Source organism: Ambystoma mexicanum, chromosome 11 (assembly GCF_040938575.1).
Source record: "Ambystoma mexicanum isolate Mex_15411 chromosome 11, UKY_AmexF1_1, whole genome shotgun sequence".
Lineage (NCBI taxonomy): Eukaryota > Metazoa > Chordata > Amphibia > Caudata > Ambystomatidae > Ambystoma > Ambystoma mexicanum.
In genome coordinates this window covers 415,078,187-415,094,695 of record NC_090934.1, presented here as the reverse complement: position 1 = coordinate 415,094,695, position 16,509 = coordinate 415,078,187, and the positions used below count along the sequence as shown (strand labels likewise).

Sequence of the window (16,509 nt, the reverse complement as noted above, 5' to 3'; positions counted from 1 at the left end):
CACATACTACCCAAACAGGAGTACTGCTGTGGAAACCATGTGCCTATACCGGATCTGCGTGAAATGACCGAATGCAAAAGTCCAACTACCAAAAGTCTGACTTTTCTTTCTATTTTTCCGCAAATATATACGTGGGGGGAGACCCCCCCCAAAGCCACCCCACTTTACCCCCTATACATTTATATTAACTTTACCCCCCCACATATATATATCTGCGGAAAAATGGGGATAACACAATTGGGGTCAGACTTTTTGCCCTCTGTCATTTTGTCCTATTCCGCCTATACCACATAGCCCAAAACTTCTTCATACAAAAATAATATTAAACCAGATGAGAAAAAGGGTATACATAATCAAAAGTTGTGAGGGCAGCCTGGTAAAACTTACGAAACTCAGGCTGATTAATCATATGAAACTATTGTTAAAAACTCCTCAACATAAGAGAACTGTACTACATGTCTCTACTACAACTTTTTAAACCATGGAGAAAAGAAGATTTATTGGACACCCATATCTCCTATGAAAATGCTTTCAATGCAACTGAAAGCACTATAACAGATAAAAACTTTACACAGTACAAAAAAGTGTTGGACAATGAACGGCAACAAGAAAAAAACTTCAAGCACAACTAAATGCAGACACTCCTGAGAGCATTCAACCTTCTCTTACAGGAAGCCAAAACCCACTTGGACAGCCACTCATAGCAAATGAGGCAGAATTAGCCATGACTGAAGTATTAAACACCATGTGTCAGTATGAGAAATCTGCAGAAAACTTTTCTCTACTGAAATGACAACTGAACAATGAGCAGTGTAGCATTTTCCTAGAAGTAACTAAAGAAATTGAACATGGTGAGCAGCACAAAACTAAAACTTGTATCCGTCTAAACTATAGACCTATACTCCTTTATGTAAGTGGTCAAGCAGGTTCAGGTAAAACATTATTGATAAAAATGATCAGCAAGTTCTTCCAACAATTGTCAAACAACAAGCTTTCAGCTGTTGTAACTGCCCCCACAGGTTTAGCTGCCTACAACATAGGTGGTTTTACTTTACACCGATTCCTACTTCTTTCAGTGGAGCACCAAAACAAATTGGACTACTACAAACATTCAGCAGACGCGGCTATGGAGCTACGTAGAGTTTTGAAACAAATGAAAATCCTACTAATAAATGAGGTGAGCATGGTCTCCAACCTAATGTTGGCTTTCATTCACCTCAGATTGCAAGAGGTCCTTAAAACAGACTACGAAGAATTCTTTGGAGGAAAACAAATTATTGTTTTCAGAGAACTCCTTCAATTAACACCAGTAAAAGGTGAACCTATATTTAAAACCTTAGGATACAAACGGTGCCGTAAGACACTTGGCAGCATAGGAAATGTACATTTCTGGCAAAATTTCCAATACAGAGAACTAACTGAAAACATGCGTCAGTGTGCAGACCTCACACCTATGCCAACATATGCCAACATTTTGAAAAGCATTCGCGTGCATCTTAAATAGCAGACACATCCAAGACCTATACGGGCATAACACATGTCCTACTGATGTCATGGAACAATTAGCACACAAAAATGTAAACTGTATGTCATTAATGCCAACCCTAGCAAGCTGGGCACAATTCAATGAAACAATGTTGAAAAAAGAAATGCAACCACTAGTGCAAATGTACTCCACAGACAAACTGGACATGCACGGTATGACAGTACCTATGTGTCAACAAGCCACAGCACAACTAAATACCTTAGAGAACTTATCTCTAACACAGCTGGTTTTGAGAAAATGTTAACATTGTGTTTAAATTGTAGAGTAATGCTAAAGCATAACCTTGAACGTCGAACAAGGTTTAGTTAATGGTGCATTTGGTACAGTTGTTGGCTTCCAGACATACCCTCGTGACAACAGCATTCAGTTTGTCAATATTGAGTTTGACAAACTTTCAGAAGTTAAAAGGATAGGACGCTCAACAGTCCGATTCCTTCTTTTCAAAGACATGTATGTACGCAGAGAACAGTTTTCTCTGTCTCTAGCATACGCAGTCACTATTTATAAATCACACGGTCTAACCCTAGATCAAGCATTGATTGACATTGGCAGCACAGTCTTTAAAGAAGGGATGAGTTACATATCACTGTCACACCTACGTACACTTGAAGGACTATTTCTAGTCAATTTTGATGCAAGTAAAGTCAAAGCTGACATTCCTTGCATCGTAGAGTACAACAGACTACGTGCACTCTACACACTCCATCTCAAAATGTACCGTTCCTCAAAAACGCACACTTTGTAAAAGAAAACTGGAGCAAACACAACATACACATGAACGCCCAACAGTACCACCAAAGAAATTGAAAACAGCTGGTACTCCATCAATTACCACAACCACAGAAGGATGTACTGAAAAGGCAAATGCATACAAAGCTTCACAAACAAAGAAAACTATCTCTTCAAAGAAACCACGTGGACTTCGATCAAATGAGAGACACAGAACTGTCTGGTCCATTCAAATGTTCCAATACAATGGGTGTAAATTGCTATGCAAATGTAGCAATAAATGTTATATTCCAATTGCCACCAATTGTTGAAAACATTTACTTAAACGGCACGGACCAGTTGTGCATGCAAATGCTACTCCTTCACAGAAATGCAACAGAAAATCCTGAGAACACACAGTGTTTTAGGAATAAGGCAGGAATTGGACTACTGTGTGGGAATCGTGAGATTCACTATAAACACACAAGCATATCCACAAGAATGTCTAATGTACTTACTGCAAGTACTGGAAAGAAAAACATACCTATGAATGAAATCTTACAGATTTCATACGTGTGGAAACACACGTGCACTCTCTGCAGCCATGTGGTGCAGGAACAAGTCCCTAACGAGTACCTTGTGCATGTATCTATACCCAACTGTGAATCCATTCCATTTCAGCAGCTTGTACAAAATGCAAACCATATTATGTACTACTTGCAATTCCTACAATCAATCCACTTTACAAATACAATCACATAGCCAATACGTAATAGTAATGCTTTTACGATACAATGTAGATGGTACCAAAAACAACTGCAAGCTTACTAGCTTCACACACGGACAAGTATCACTTGGCAAGAAGGCCTTCACAACAGTAGGCATAATCTACCACACAGGTGCCACAACCATTGTAGGTCACTATACTACATACATTAAAAAAAATGTGGATGGTTTGAATGCAATGATACTTCCATTACTCTGAAGCAGAAATTACCAGCAAATCTTGCAAATGCTTACTTAATATTCTTGAAACCAAAATGTACTCACTGATCTACCGCCCAATACCCACCATCACATATGAGAAACTGTAAAAAGAATATGCCAATTGGTATCTAACTACAACCATAATACTATAATATTACTTCCCATTACTCCACCAGCAAAAATGAAAGTTATTCTGAGGAAACCCTTCAACACTTACTAAGTATAAACTACCAGCATACACCAACTGGTATCTTACTGCTCCCGCAGTACTACAATGTTACTTCCAGCGGTCAAACTACCAAAATAAACCTTCAGCAATTACAGTGCTACAAACATACCCTCAACAACTTTTAAATTACCAACAGTTACAATACGCCAACAGGCATCTAACTGACCACACACTCCTGCAATATTATTCTGCAATACCACAGTACTTATAAAACATCAACAGCAAGCAAATGCATAAACACATTCTTGCTAAAAAGACAAAACAAATAAGCAGCGGTTGGGGCCAGGGCCTAGACTCTAGGGTGCATGGCCTACAACCTATGGCCATGCACCCACGAGTCTAGAACCTGGCCACAACCCCCGCAGCATAATAAAGCCATGCATGCAAACATTTGCCCACTTACCACCACCCACAAACATACATAACACAGCCACCTGAGGCCATATCCACTTCAGTTGACATACTATTACAGTACTTCCAGCCAATAGACAGACTCCTGTATTCATGGTCTCTGCACCCAATACTAACTGCCCACAAGCAATACAGCATAATACAAGTACCTAAAGGTCTGCTCAGTTGTAACAACCCAAACACATAGGGCATCCATCTGAAGCCCTGTCCAGCTCTGTACACATAGTATTCCAGTACGTGCAACCAGTCGCCACACTCTTGACTCCAATAAGCCAGCCGTCAGAAGCCCTGTGTATTTTTCTACACATACCATTGCAATACTTCAACCAGTGGCCACACTCTTGTACTCTTGAGTGCATCGCCTCCAGCCATGCACCCAAGACTATAGTAGCTGGCCACAATTACCTCTCACTACATACAGTATCATAGACCCAAACATCTTGAGACAGTCCAAAAAACCACCTGACACACACCCTGTCCACATACTATTACATTACTTGCAGCCAGTGGACAAACTCTTGGGTACATTGCCTTCTATACAATCCATATAACACTGTCATATGGCCTACGACCATGCACCCAAGAGTCTAGACCCTGGCCACAACCACTGCAGCATAATGCAGCCATGCATGTAAACATTTGCCCACTTACCAAAACCCACACACAACACAACCGCCTGAGGCCCTATCCACTTCATTTAACATACCATTACAGTACTTCCAACCAATGGACAGACTCTTGGATGCATACCCTCTGCACCCAAGACTGTACTAACTTTGCACAACCAATACAGCATAATACAGTAAAGTACCCAAATATCTACCCAGTGGCCACAACCCAAACACATAAGGCATTCACCTGAGGCCCTGTCCACTTCTGTACACATAGTATTAGAGTACGTGCAACCAGTCAGCACACTCTTGCGTGAGTCTAGTAGCTCACCACTAACACCACAGCATAATACAACCTATACAAACATCCTCATTCCATCTACATTACACTCCCCTATCCTAATGAAGCCTGCCTGAAGTCACCACGTATGCTACTCGCTGGGGAACCGACCCACGAACTGGCGCGGTGTACTTGCAACCATTCACATTCCACTCCCCTACCCTAAACCGCCTGCACACCTCTACACTTCTCTACACATACTATTACAGTACTTCAACCAGTGGGCAAACTCTTGGGTGCATGGCTGGCCATGCAACTAACAGTCTAGTAGCGGGCCACAAACACTGCACCACAATATGGCCTATACAAATATCATCATATAATCTACATTCCACTCCCTTACCCTAATAAAGCCTGCCTCTAGTCACCACATAAGCTACTCGGCTGAGGACCTATCCTACCCGAATGAAGCCTGCCTGCAGTCACCACATAAGATACTCGCCTGAGGACCTACCCACAAAGTGCTGCAGAGTACTTGCAACCATTCACATTCCATTCCACTCCTCTCCTCTCCTCTCCCCTAAACCGCCTGCAACCCTGTACACTTCTTTACACAGAAGACTCCAGAAGCTAGCCACAAACGCCACAGCATAATACAGCCTATACAAACATCCTCATATAATCTACATTCCACTCCCCTACCCTAATGAAGCCTGCCTCCAGTCACCACATAAACTGCTTGCCTCAGGACCTATCCTACCCTAATGAAGGCTACCTGCAGTCAATACATAAGCTGCTCGCGAAGGATCTAGTCGCGAACTGCCGCGGTGTTTGCAGATACCGCAAACACAACACAGTATTCTTCCACCTAAACAAACATCATATGAACCATCTTTCACTCCCACACCCTTTCCCAGTCCCTCGACCCAACACCAAATGCCCCAAAACATGTTTTCCAGCACTGTTCGCCGCCGTGCTATCCGTGGACACAATATGGCAGGCATTTCAGAAAAATATACTCATCACGCTTCCGTCCAGCCAATCAGCATTCACGTCTTATGTCTGCGGACATGACGCAGCCCTCTGGGCCAATCAGGGTCCGGTCCGCGGTGCCGAGACAGATATCACATTTTTTGGCACCTACATTTTGCCTATTTTCTAAAAAACTACTGGATGGATTTTCACCAAATGTACAAAAGCACGCTTTCGGGACCAAGCCACTGCTCCTGCCGCAAATTTGGTGAAAATCCGTCGAGCGGTTTGGGCTGTAGTCATGAGCAACGTATTTTTCCATTCATTCCATAATAGCTGCCACAACTGTTAGCTTTTGCAATATGATATTGCCTTGTATGGCAGAGGCGTTACAGGGTAGGGCCTGAGTAGGCAAGGCCCACCCAAAATCGGTAAATGCCCACTCAGCAGCGCTGTGTGGGCATTTACATATGTTAATGTCACTGTGGTGGGCCAAACGAAATTAGCTCCAGGCCCCACTTGTTAGACAATCCTGGCTATGCTTCTGGTGTACGTGGTCTGATGCAGAAAACATACTCAGAAGTAGCAGAGCGCTTTGCTGAACTTAATGCACTGACTACAGGTTATTATCCTGGGTGCATAAACGTAAAACTGCCTGGGAAGATGCCAGACTAGGGAGTGTTCAAATAAACTGATGCCTTCAGAATGTCCTGTTAGTGCGGGGTCTAGCATAACTAACATGCCGGCACTACAAACCAATAAATGGATGGCTGGAAATTGGACAATTTTACAATTGGGGCCTCAAAAAGGTTTGGAATCAGGATAAAGGGGCCACACTTTGCTGGTCCTCTGTGGGAAGTAATTAGGATGCAACAGGAGGCAGGTGGGTCTGCTGCACTGGGGACAGATAATAAGTTAGGAAGTGATGCAAAGTGGAGTATCCTACTGTGGCTGCGATTAGTTCAGACTACAATTTTGAAGCTTTTACCAGTACAGGCGGTAATTGCTAGTCCGGTTTCCAGCATGCGCAAAGAATACATTGAATTTCTCAAATATTTATGATGTAAGATGAGAATGTCTTACATTCAGACAAAGAGGGAAGTTTTAGATAAGACTTTGATACCAGTACATGGCGTGAATGTTAGACTTGCATTATCTCACGTCACAAAATGCACTGGCGCCTGGAGCAAGCAATATTACTTTGTAATGCACTAATATCCCGACAAGGGACGTGAGCAAATACAACGTGGCAGTCTACGCACTATCTGCCTTTACTGCGTTCTTAGAAACTATATCATGCATCACCACTAAATCCACGAGCAATGCTAAATGTGTCTGCACTCTTGCCACATATTTTGCATTTTATCAGGCCAAGTGCGGTATCTCTTACCCCGGCTCTTGTTTCACCCATAAGCCCACTAGCTTCAATTACTTTCCGCTGAAATTGCAAGAGCCAGCACATATATGGCCTTATAAAAATCACATGGCGCAGCTGGCATTCCGCTTTTCTTTGCCAATTGGGACCGCAATTGGTATATCAATACACACCTTCATCGGCATAATCTAAACACACCCATGATTGGCCAATTTGATGACACACCCAAGCCAACACCCAATACTCACGTTAGGAATGCAGCCTTTTTGTAGCTACGTTTATTTAAACCAGAGGTAACCATGATATAGTTAGAAATTATATCATGCCTCACCACTAAATCCAAGAGCAATGCTAAACGTGTGTGCACTTTTGCCACATATTTAACATTTATCAAGCCGAGGGTGATATCTCTGACCCCGGCTCTGGTTTCACGTATGAGCCCACTTGCTCCAATCACTTTCCGCTGAAATTGCAAGAGCCTGCACATATATGGCCGTATACATCGCACAGCGCTGCTGTTATTCTGCTTTTCTTTGCTAATCTAGACCGCAATTGGTGTATCAATACACACCTCCACCAGCAAAATCTAAACACACCCATGATTGGCCTATTTGTGACACACCCCACCCAACACTCACGTTAGGAACGCAGCCTTTTTGTAGCTACGTTTACTTAAACCAGAGGTAACCATGACTACGGGCATGTCCCGCGAGTCATCTGCTGGAAAGCTACAGCAGAATGCAGGCCACAACACGTTCGCTCCCTACCTTGGAATGTAACACGGAACTTCCAAGTTGCCGTTGCCGCCGCCTCCACACCTGCAAACACCATGTTAGGCAGAAACCTGTGCAGTTCCCTTAGGGACCACTGCAAAAGATTTAAGACTACAGTTGTTTGGCAGTAAACCCACTTGGTAGCAGTCTGTACCACACAGATTCACTTGGTAGCTGTGGCTGAGCAGTCAGACTTCCCTCAAGAAGAGTTAGGCAGTATGTAGAGTATACACAATAGGTACAGAGATAGCACAAAGAGGTAAGTAAATTCAGCACACAGTCACTATTATATATATATACAACCCTAATTACTTATTAGACAAGTCTTAGTGAGAAACACCACTTATTTTCAGACAGAGGTGAGCGCTTAACATCAGATGGCACTCTAATAAGTTATTAAAAAGGGGGGGAAAAAGGCAGAGTTATGGAAGCACACAAATTTCAATACTTTTTAAACGAACCACAGTAAGGCAGGATAGGCAGAGTTCTACTGGAGAGCAAGGAAGTCAATTGCAAGGCCCACTCTTGGAGAGAGCAAGCAGATGGGGTCCAGGTTCACACAGTGGAGTTATGCCCAAAAGAGTCTTGTAGATAGTTCGCACACAAAGGATGAAATTAAAGTCAGGAAAAGTTAGCGAGGTTGTCCCAGGCCAGGCCAGGTTAGAAAGTCGAGGCTTTACTGTCACCCCAAACGATCTGTCGCAAGGGAAGCCAGGCGGGACACTGTACCTTAAATGTGAAGGAATCTCCAGCGGGGGCAGTTGTTCCTGGCAGCGGGTGCAAGTCGGTGTTTCGTCCAGAGGAAGAGGAGGTCTCGCCATGGAGGAAAGATGAAGGTCGTTGCACTGCCAGGGAAGAAACCAGCCGCGGAGTTCGTTCGGTTAAAAGGTACTACCCTTCTCTTCGCGGTAGTGGTAAGCTGTGGTATTCCGGTTGCCGGGGTGCTTGGCACGGGCAAGGCGGCCACGAGATGCTCCAGGAAGGTGAAAAGAAGGCAAAACTGGTTATCCCCACCAGTCAAAGGAAGAAGACTCTCCGGACTGGAGAACTCCTCTGTCGTCGGGAAAAGTGGCAAGACGGTTCAGCAGGGCTCCACCGGTGGTGTCGTCGTTGCAGGTCGTCTCAGCTTCTCCCTCCTCGGATTCTTAGGTCCTGAGGCGACTTCTGAAGTTCCAGTCCCCAAAGCCCTGCTTTTATGCACCAAACCCACATTCATTCAGCCTAGCCATCAATCAAACATGCTAAGTTGTGAGCCGGACGGCTCACCACTTGGGCCAATCACACAAGAGTGCGACTTGAGTTGCCAAGGCAACTCAGTCCAGGGTGCCTAAACCCCCTCCCACACCCCCCCTGTGGTACCCAGACAGAGTGGCACCACTTTTGGAGGCTTCTGTGGAGAAGCCCACCAAAAAGTGGAACAAAGGGCTCGACTTGGGTTGGAGTCGCAGAAGAGAACACAAACGAAATTTTAGAATCGAGTTCTGGCAAAAAATACCAACCGGTGAATTAATATTAAATAAATAAATCGGTGGTATGTTCGAGGCTATAAGAATTAAATAATTAACGTTGGTAGCATCGAACAATGGGAAAATCCCACAGGGATATATTCGCGGTCGAATGTAAAAAGTAGTATCCACTGACACCAGCCAAAACTCGATCAGGGGGGACGGAGACGTGCCCCCTCGAAAAACAGACCCCGGGGCAATCGAATTGCCCCCACCAGTATGTCCACAATATGATGGTTTGTACTGGTTTCTGTTCATAATTTGGGACTAGTAAAGCCAATGGTGACTTTACATGCCCTGGGAGACGCTGTCATGACCACTGCTTCCAAAGAGTCAGGACCTACCCAACATCCTTGGAAGCAGGCTCATAACATATACTATCGGCACCAGCAAGTCCCAATAGGGACCTTTTGGACCTTGTCCTGGCACCGGTGGTGCCAGGCTCATAGCATGGACCCGTCCCGGCACAGGAAGCGCCGGGCTCATAACAAGTGTGAAAGTGCTTGGGTGGACCTACCTGCAGCAGACCATGCTGCTTACCTACCAGCAAGATGATGTTTCACTCTCTTCTGGCAGGGACTACTTTTCCTTCTGGGTGGGGCAGGCACCACTCCCTGGATCATTGATGCTGGACCCCTTCTGGAAGCAGGAACTCTTTTGCCTGGGCGAGGCTGTGGAAGAAGGCACCTAAGCACTCCTATGGACTATTTAAACCACACCCGATTGGTGCAACGTGCTTCGCGTTATTCTGCATCTGCAGCAGGACGCTCACCGTGTCAGCTCCAGCGAATCTTCAGTTCCGGATCCTGTGAATACGAAAATTACCTGCTGGGAACCAATCTTCAGTCTTCAGCAGCTCCTGCAAAACAAAAGGCACAGGTTAGGCAAAGGCAAAGTTAGCGGTTCAACTTACCCGATCCATCGGCAGCATTCAAGGCGTTTTTTCTGCATTTCTCGTCCGGCATCAGGCCTGCAAAGACAAAGAACATTGGTTAGTAACGCTTAGTTACACAACTGCTTACCTGCGTTACGCTCGCTCCAACTCTGCTCGCGCTGCATTCCGGCACCTGTAAAGACAAAAGAGACATTAAGGTGCATTCTACAGCCCTAGAGCAGCCTTTCTACTTACGTGCCTTCGTATTCACCATCTTCTTGTTACGCTCTCTGCCACGAACCTGGGAGAGCATCTTCTTCGGCACCGACAGCATCTGAAAAGGAAAAGACATAGACATTAAGGAGATAAGACATTTGAAGAGAGCAATCTAAAGGGAACTTTAATACTTACAAGTCACGCTCGTGCAGCACACGGCGGCATCGCTCTCAACTTACCCTCTGCAATCAAGAGGCTGAACTCATATCCAGTGAAGTAACTGGACCCAGCGCCCCTGCACAAGACGCAGGATGGAGAGCCCAGCATTCACCTATTTAAGGTGAGCACAACAATCGACCAAGTACCACGGGGAGAGAGGGAGAGAGGGGCTTGGAACTTCTCCCAACCTTCCAGCCACTAATACCTTGATTTTCCACTTGCAGACACCTCACCCTTCAGGTCAAACTTTCGGTGAGAAAGGGGCCAAATCCGGGAGCCAAACGAATCCTACGCCTAACGTTGAAGACGGTTTCACCGCCCAGTCAAGACCTGCGCCTCCGAGGGAACCAGGTGAGCGTTACAGACAGTAGTCAGTCCCAGGGTATGGAGTCTACGTTGGGGGGTCGCTACGACACCCCTGGGTTACGGCACGGAGGGTGCTGTTTAACCCACCTCAAAAACACATGAGACCCTATGGAGTAAAAGACCCCATAGCTCATAAAACACATGGAAAGATAAAGAAACACCTCAAATCATGTCTAAGAGTGGGAGTAAAAGAGTCTCACTCTTAGCAGGAGAAAAAAATAAACCCCAAAAATCCAGAAAAGCTGCTGGGGGACTCACTAGGTTTGGGAAATTAGCCTTTACAGAGAATTCTCCCTAACACACCACACAAGCAAGTATTCAACATTTGGGATATTTTCATTTTAATTATTTGACTTAAAACTTCCCAACAACCAGTGACTCAGCCAGCCTGCAATGCACGGCTCATTTCACTCCCTCTTTTTTTCTGATTAGCTCTCAGTCTTCTTTTGAATTCTCCCTTCAAGGTGCATCGAGTGACATGCCGGCCGAGCAATTTGCATGCATCAAACCGCGCATCTAACATGAATATAACTCAATTTAGTGAATCACTGAGGACTTGAAACGTCTATGAAATGTCTGCTTCCCGCTGCTGCAAGTTCACAACCTCTCCTTCTGAACTCTGCTAGTGACTGACGCCAGGCAAACTGTCTAGGTGAGCTATTGTTTCCCTTTTTTGCATTTTCCCCGCTTTTCTCTACTTATTGCTTGCCCTTTGCAACAACAGTGACCGCCAGTAAGCCTCCAGATTCACTATCTCAGTCTGACTGTGCAACAACAAAATACAGCTCCAACTTTTTTACTAAGCTAACTGGCCATATCGTTGCCTACAATACATTTATGAGAAGGACAGTTATGGCGATTCTGGTGTTGGGTGCGATCCAGTTTTTATATCTACAGGGTCTGTACTTTATGCCCTGATGAAGGCGGTTACGACTTCTATCCATGTCAATGCCAAAGCGCGATTTCCATAAGGGCAGACGTGGCTTCTTCATTTGGCCAAACACCAACCACTTGGACACAGCCTATGCTCTCTATAACAACTTCCTTGTCCCCCGTTGCGTTGGCAGACCCCCTCTTTTGCCAAAAGTCTTTTCCACAAAGGACCCAGTAACGATATACAACTAATGTGCATTAACAATAAATACAAATTAATGTACCTATTCCTATGCACAAGAATCTAATTCTTGTAATTTGGGATCAATTTTTGACACTAAAGAAAAATTGTTAGAATATTAGGATGCATATTTTGGACATGATTTATCATGTCTTTTTTCTGATTGCTATAGAAACTTGGCCTGTTTTAACTTTAATCGAACACCAAATAACTGATTGGTTATTGTTTCTCTGATTATTTACATAAGTCAACGTTTGTGATTACATTGATGAAATATCATTTCTAAATTCTTATCTTTCGCTTGTCTATACTATCCCTCTTTGTGACCGCTCAGTCTACACGGTCTGTTTTCTGGGGTGTCTTTAAGCTGTGGTTTTCCATCTCCTTGTTTTCTACTTCAATATTATAACTAAAACTTTACTTTCCTCTTTCTTACACTTGGGTTTGAAATCACATATCTCCTTTTCACTGACAAAAAAACGTCACTTTCTTTGTATATAAGATATGCAAAATATTGTAATTTTATAAACTGATGTGTGTTTCACATGCTTTTTCATTTATCACTTATGTCTAATTTTCAACAATATGCAAGAGTAAAATAAGATTACTCTGTCTGGTCTATGTGTTTCTTCTGGAACTGAACATTAATAATTTGACTTACGAGTTTTATATAAATCAGCGGTTGATCCATTTAGGTTTTAAATAATATAACCCCTTTGTTGTCAACCTCGTTGTTCCTTTTCCTTGTTGCATTATTGCATTTGCCCAATCCTGATACCTGTCCACTAGGGCAACCAAATCCCCTTCTTTGGTATTTTTGCATTGTAAAGAGGGAAGCTTTAGCCTTGTAAGTAGAGGTGCAAAAGGGTGGTCAAGTGCGCTGCTCACCAGGGCTTAGTTTGATAAAGCCTTGTTTGGGTCCCTGCTAAACAATGCAAGGAGCATAACTTACAAGATTACAATACACTATACTTACCCCAGCCTCTCACTCGTCCTACTGCTGCTGCCACTAGAATGGACAGTGAAGACTGCTTCATTCAGCTGGTCCCAGTAATATTCAGCACCAGAGTGTAATGCCCTGAAAGAGACAAGATATTCGGTAAATAAATGCTGGCTTTAGCTCTAGGGTCTTTACCAGATCTGGGAGTCCGACACTACATCATAATAATGGTTTGCACCCTGTATTTCATCAAAGAGAACACGCCTAACTCTGGCCTATAAAACTATGCCAAACTTCTGTATAGATCGCATTCCAGCGCCAACACAATTTTCTGCATGGATCATGCCTGCATATGCACACACGAGTACACAGGAATCTGCTTATTTTTTTAAGTATTAGGTAGAAGTACATTCCTCGAAAAGGATGAGGGGTAGGAAATTTAAGACAGACAACTGGAGGTTTTTCAAAAGTAGCCATTTTATTAACTTGTATGGGGTTGATAAACGCTGCGCTCTCCCCGAGCCAACAACGATTACCCTACCTATGAAACTAAGACTAATGCAAAAACACTAACATTAAAAGGCATCTGTTCCTCACACTTAAACACATAACCAAATCATACAGGTATTTGGATGGCTGTTCACTCAACAAAATAAGTTACATTCACACAAGGTTTTGTATAGCAATATCCTTCCCCAGGATTAGAGCCAGATCTTTCAACTCAAAGTTCAAATCAATGAAGTCGAGTTCTGTTTCAAAGGCAGATACAAAAGTTCTTCAATAATCTAGTTCTGTTTCAAAAATTACAAAGTTCCTTTTAATTACCAAATCTTGCTTACAAAAGCAAAGTTCCTTCACTCCATCAGTGTTCCACTTGACACTTGGTTTATTCCATATCATCATCACTTGACAGAACACTTGCTAAAGTTCCACAACTTTTGCTTAAGAAAACATGAATCTTTATCTTCACACGGTCAGTCAATATTTCAGAGTAACTTCTCTGCTTTGGTAAACAACTGTTTTCAACTCTCTCTTTCATAAACTACAATGTTTTGTCAGAATGGTTTCACCAAATTTCTTCAAATAATTTAGTGGACATCCCTCTTTCTTTACAGTACTTCAATATTTTCTTCCTGGTACATTAACCTGCCAGGACTAACCACCAACAGCCCCTTTCGTGGTATACTCGCCTGCCAGGACAAAAACTCCACCTACTAATGCTGAAAAGAACTCTGCAATGTGGCTTGCTTCAAAAGAAAGTCTTATTTTCACCATCATTGAAATTCACAACTTTGCTCATAAAGATGCAATACACACTGATGCTGTTTGATCCAATGGCATGTTTGCCAATTGTAATGCAAGTTAAGTTTCTCTCCTACAAGGAGGGCTTCTGTCCTGCCATCTGTGGGATTCTACAATCACACCAGTCTGCTGCTAAAAATGTTTCCTATTCAAATTTCTTTAATAAAATGAATTGTCCTTTCTTTGGTTCATGCAATACAGATCATTCTCCGTTTCAAGTACTCATATTCTATGTACACGGTCAGAAAAATGGTATCCTGGTTAATTCATAATTACCCTTTTATGGCTTAGGCAATGCTGCCCCTTTTATTACTTGGAAAAGGCTGGTTGTAATCTTGCTCAAGTATTGTCCCCTTTTTGTTTTGAAAAGGATAGTTACAATTCTGCCCAGGTATTGCCCCCTCAAAACTTTGGTAATGCTGATTACAAAGTATTGCCACTTTTTTACTTTGATAGGGAGGGTTGCAGTCTTGTTTCAATATTGCCCCAGTTCTACTTTGGCAAGGACTGTTACAATCCTTCTTCTCGCGCTTGCCTCCAATGTGTCTATTAGACGACCAATACTTTGATTTATCAGTTCGGTATTCAATATGACCGTTAGTAGCCAGAAGTCTAGAACAGAGTGCCCCAGGGCCACCTAATGAAGGCCAACTCAAAAGGTATCTGCTTGTGTGTCCGTTCGACTCGCTACCGATTCGGTCTCATCTTCACTCGCCGGGTCTTGGCAGCTTTACGGCTCCAGTAACACTCCCACGGTCCACACTGGTTCACACAGGAGCTTAACACTTCTTCTCTCGTGTGCTCCGGTGAATGCCAACCACCGGAGCAGGACACTGAAAAGAGAACTCCTCTCTCTCAAGGGACAGCCTACAGATGCACTGCTTTGTGTCCTCTACAGAACAAAGTCTCAACTTCTATGACTCTCGCAACACCACACTCTGCTTCAATCATGGCGGCGGGCCTGCTGTCTTCTTTCTGCTCTTTCCACTGCTACTGTTTACTTCTTCTGCTTCTTTTAGCCAGCACCTGAAGGGGCCTTATACAAAAGTCCCACTCCGGTGTGGGTCATAAGAACCACTAACCTGCATATTGTGGTTCTGCACCTCTAAGCTTCTCTTCCTCACCTCAGTACCTAAGGAATTATGGGACTGGAAGTCCCCAATGTTCTTGATTTTCTTTTAACCAAAAGTTGGATATTGTTTAAATGTTTTTGGAAAGACATTTTGAGGGGAGTTTTGAAAGGGAATCGATGATTGATTCTGGGCTTTATAGGGCACACTCAAAGGGGAATCAAATTTCAAAAGCAGGAATATGTATTCTCTGATTCCTAAATATATTATTCCCCTGTTGATTATGAGGGTTTTTACCTCCGACAATATAGGTCATTTTGGGAAAGGAATTCCTACTCTGACAACAGGCCATTAGATGGCATCATGGAAATCCCTCCCTTTGAAGCAGATATAAATTGCGTCTCCCCTAACGCAGCGGTCCTATTCCCTTGGGGGCCTTCTCCTTTCAGGTGACCCACCCGGCTAATACCCCCCCCCCCCGACGAGGTAGCATGAAGTGTACCGTGAGTACAGGTGTATCCAAGCAGATATGTATCAGAGAAGCTTGTATAAACATCCATGCACCTTCTCTCTAGAGGAGGAAGGGTTGGTGCATGTGAATCTAAGCAGATACAAGCATCAGAAATATGATCCAGTGAGTAATGTATCCTTTCTGAGGTGTGTGGAATCTTCTTAGATCACATGGAATGCATAGATTAGCGAGCAGTGTTAGGAGAAGGTGGTGGGTTGTGAGAAGGTCCAGCTGCAAATAGATGTTTTAGAACCGCTTGTCCTACCTGTCTATCTGGAAAGAGTGTCAATGCAGTAGTACTGCGTGAAAGTGTGTATTGAGCTCCATGTAGCTGCTTTGCAAATGATGTATAACGGGACATTTGGGATAAATGCCAGAGTAGCTCCTGTGCCTTTAGTGGACTGAGCTCTTGGCGTGAAAGGCAGTGTTTTGCTTGATAATGAATAGCACAGTTGTATGCATCGGACTATCCATCTGGAGATGGCATTCTTGGAAATGCG

General features: G+C 43.6%; 1 protein-coding gene across 1 annotated transcript in view; it reads right to left on the bottom strand.

The window, feature by feature from the left end:
* AMBRA1 (autophagy and beclin 1 regulator 1) overlaps nt 1-16,509 on the bottom strand; it is a 1,783,669-nt gene that overhangs the window by 203,749 nt on the left and 1,563,411 nt on the right. The window contains exon 16 of the mRNA XM_069623220.1: nt 13,163-13,264. Coding sequence (XP_069479321.1) covers nt 13,163-13,264 — 102 coding nt within the window. The remainder of the gene's footprint in view (nt 1-13,162; nt 13,265-16,509) is intronic.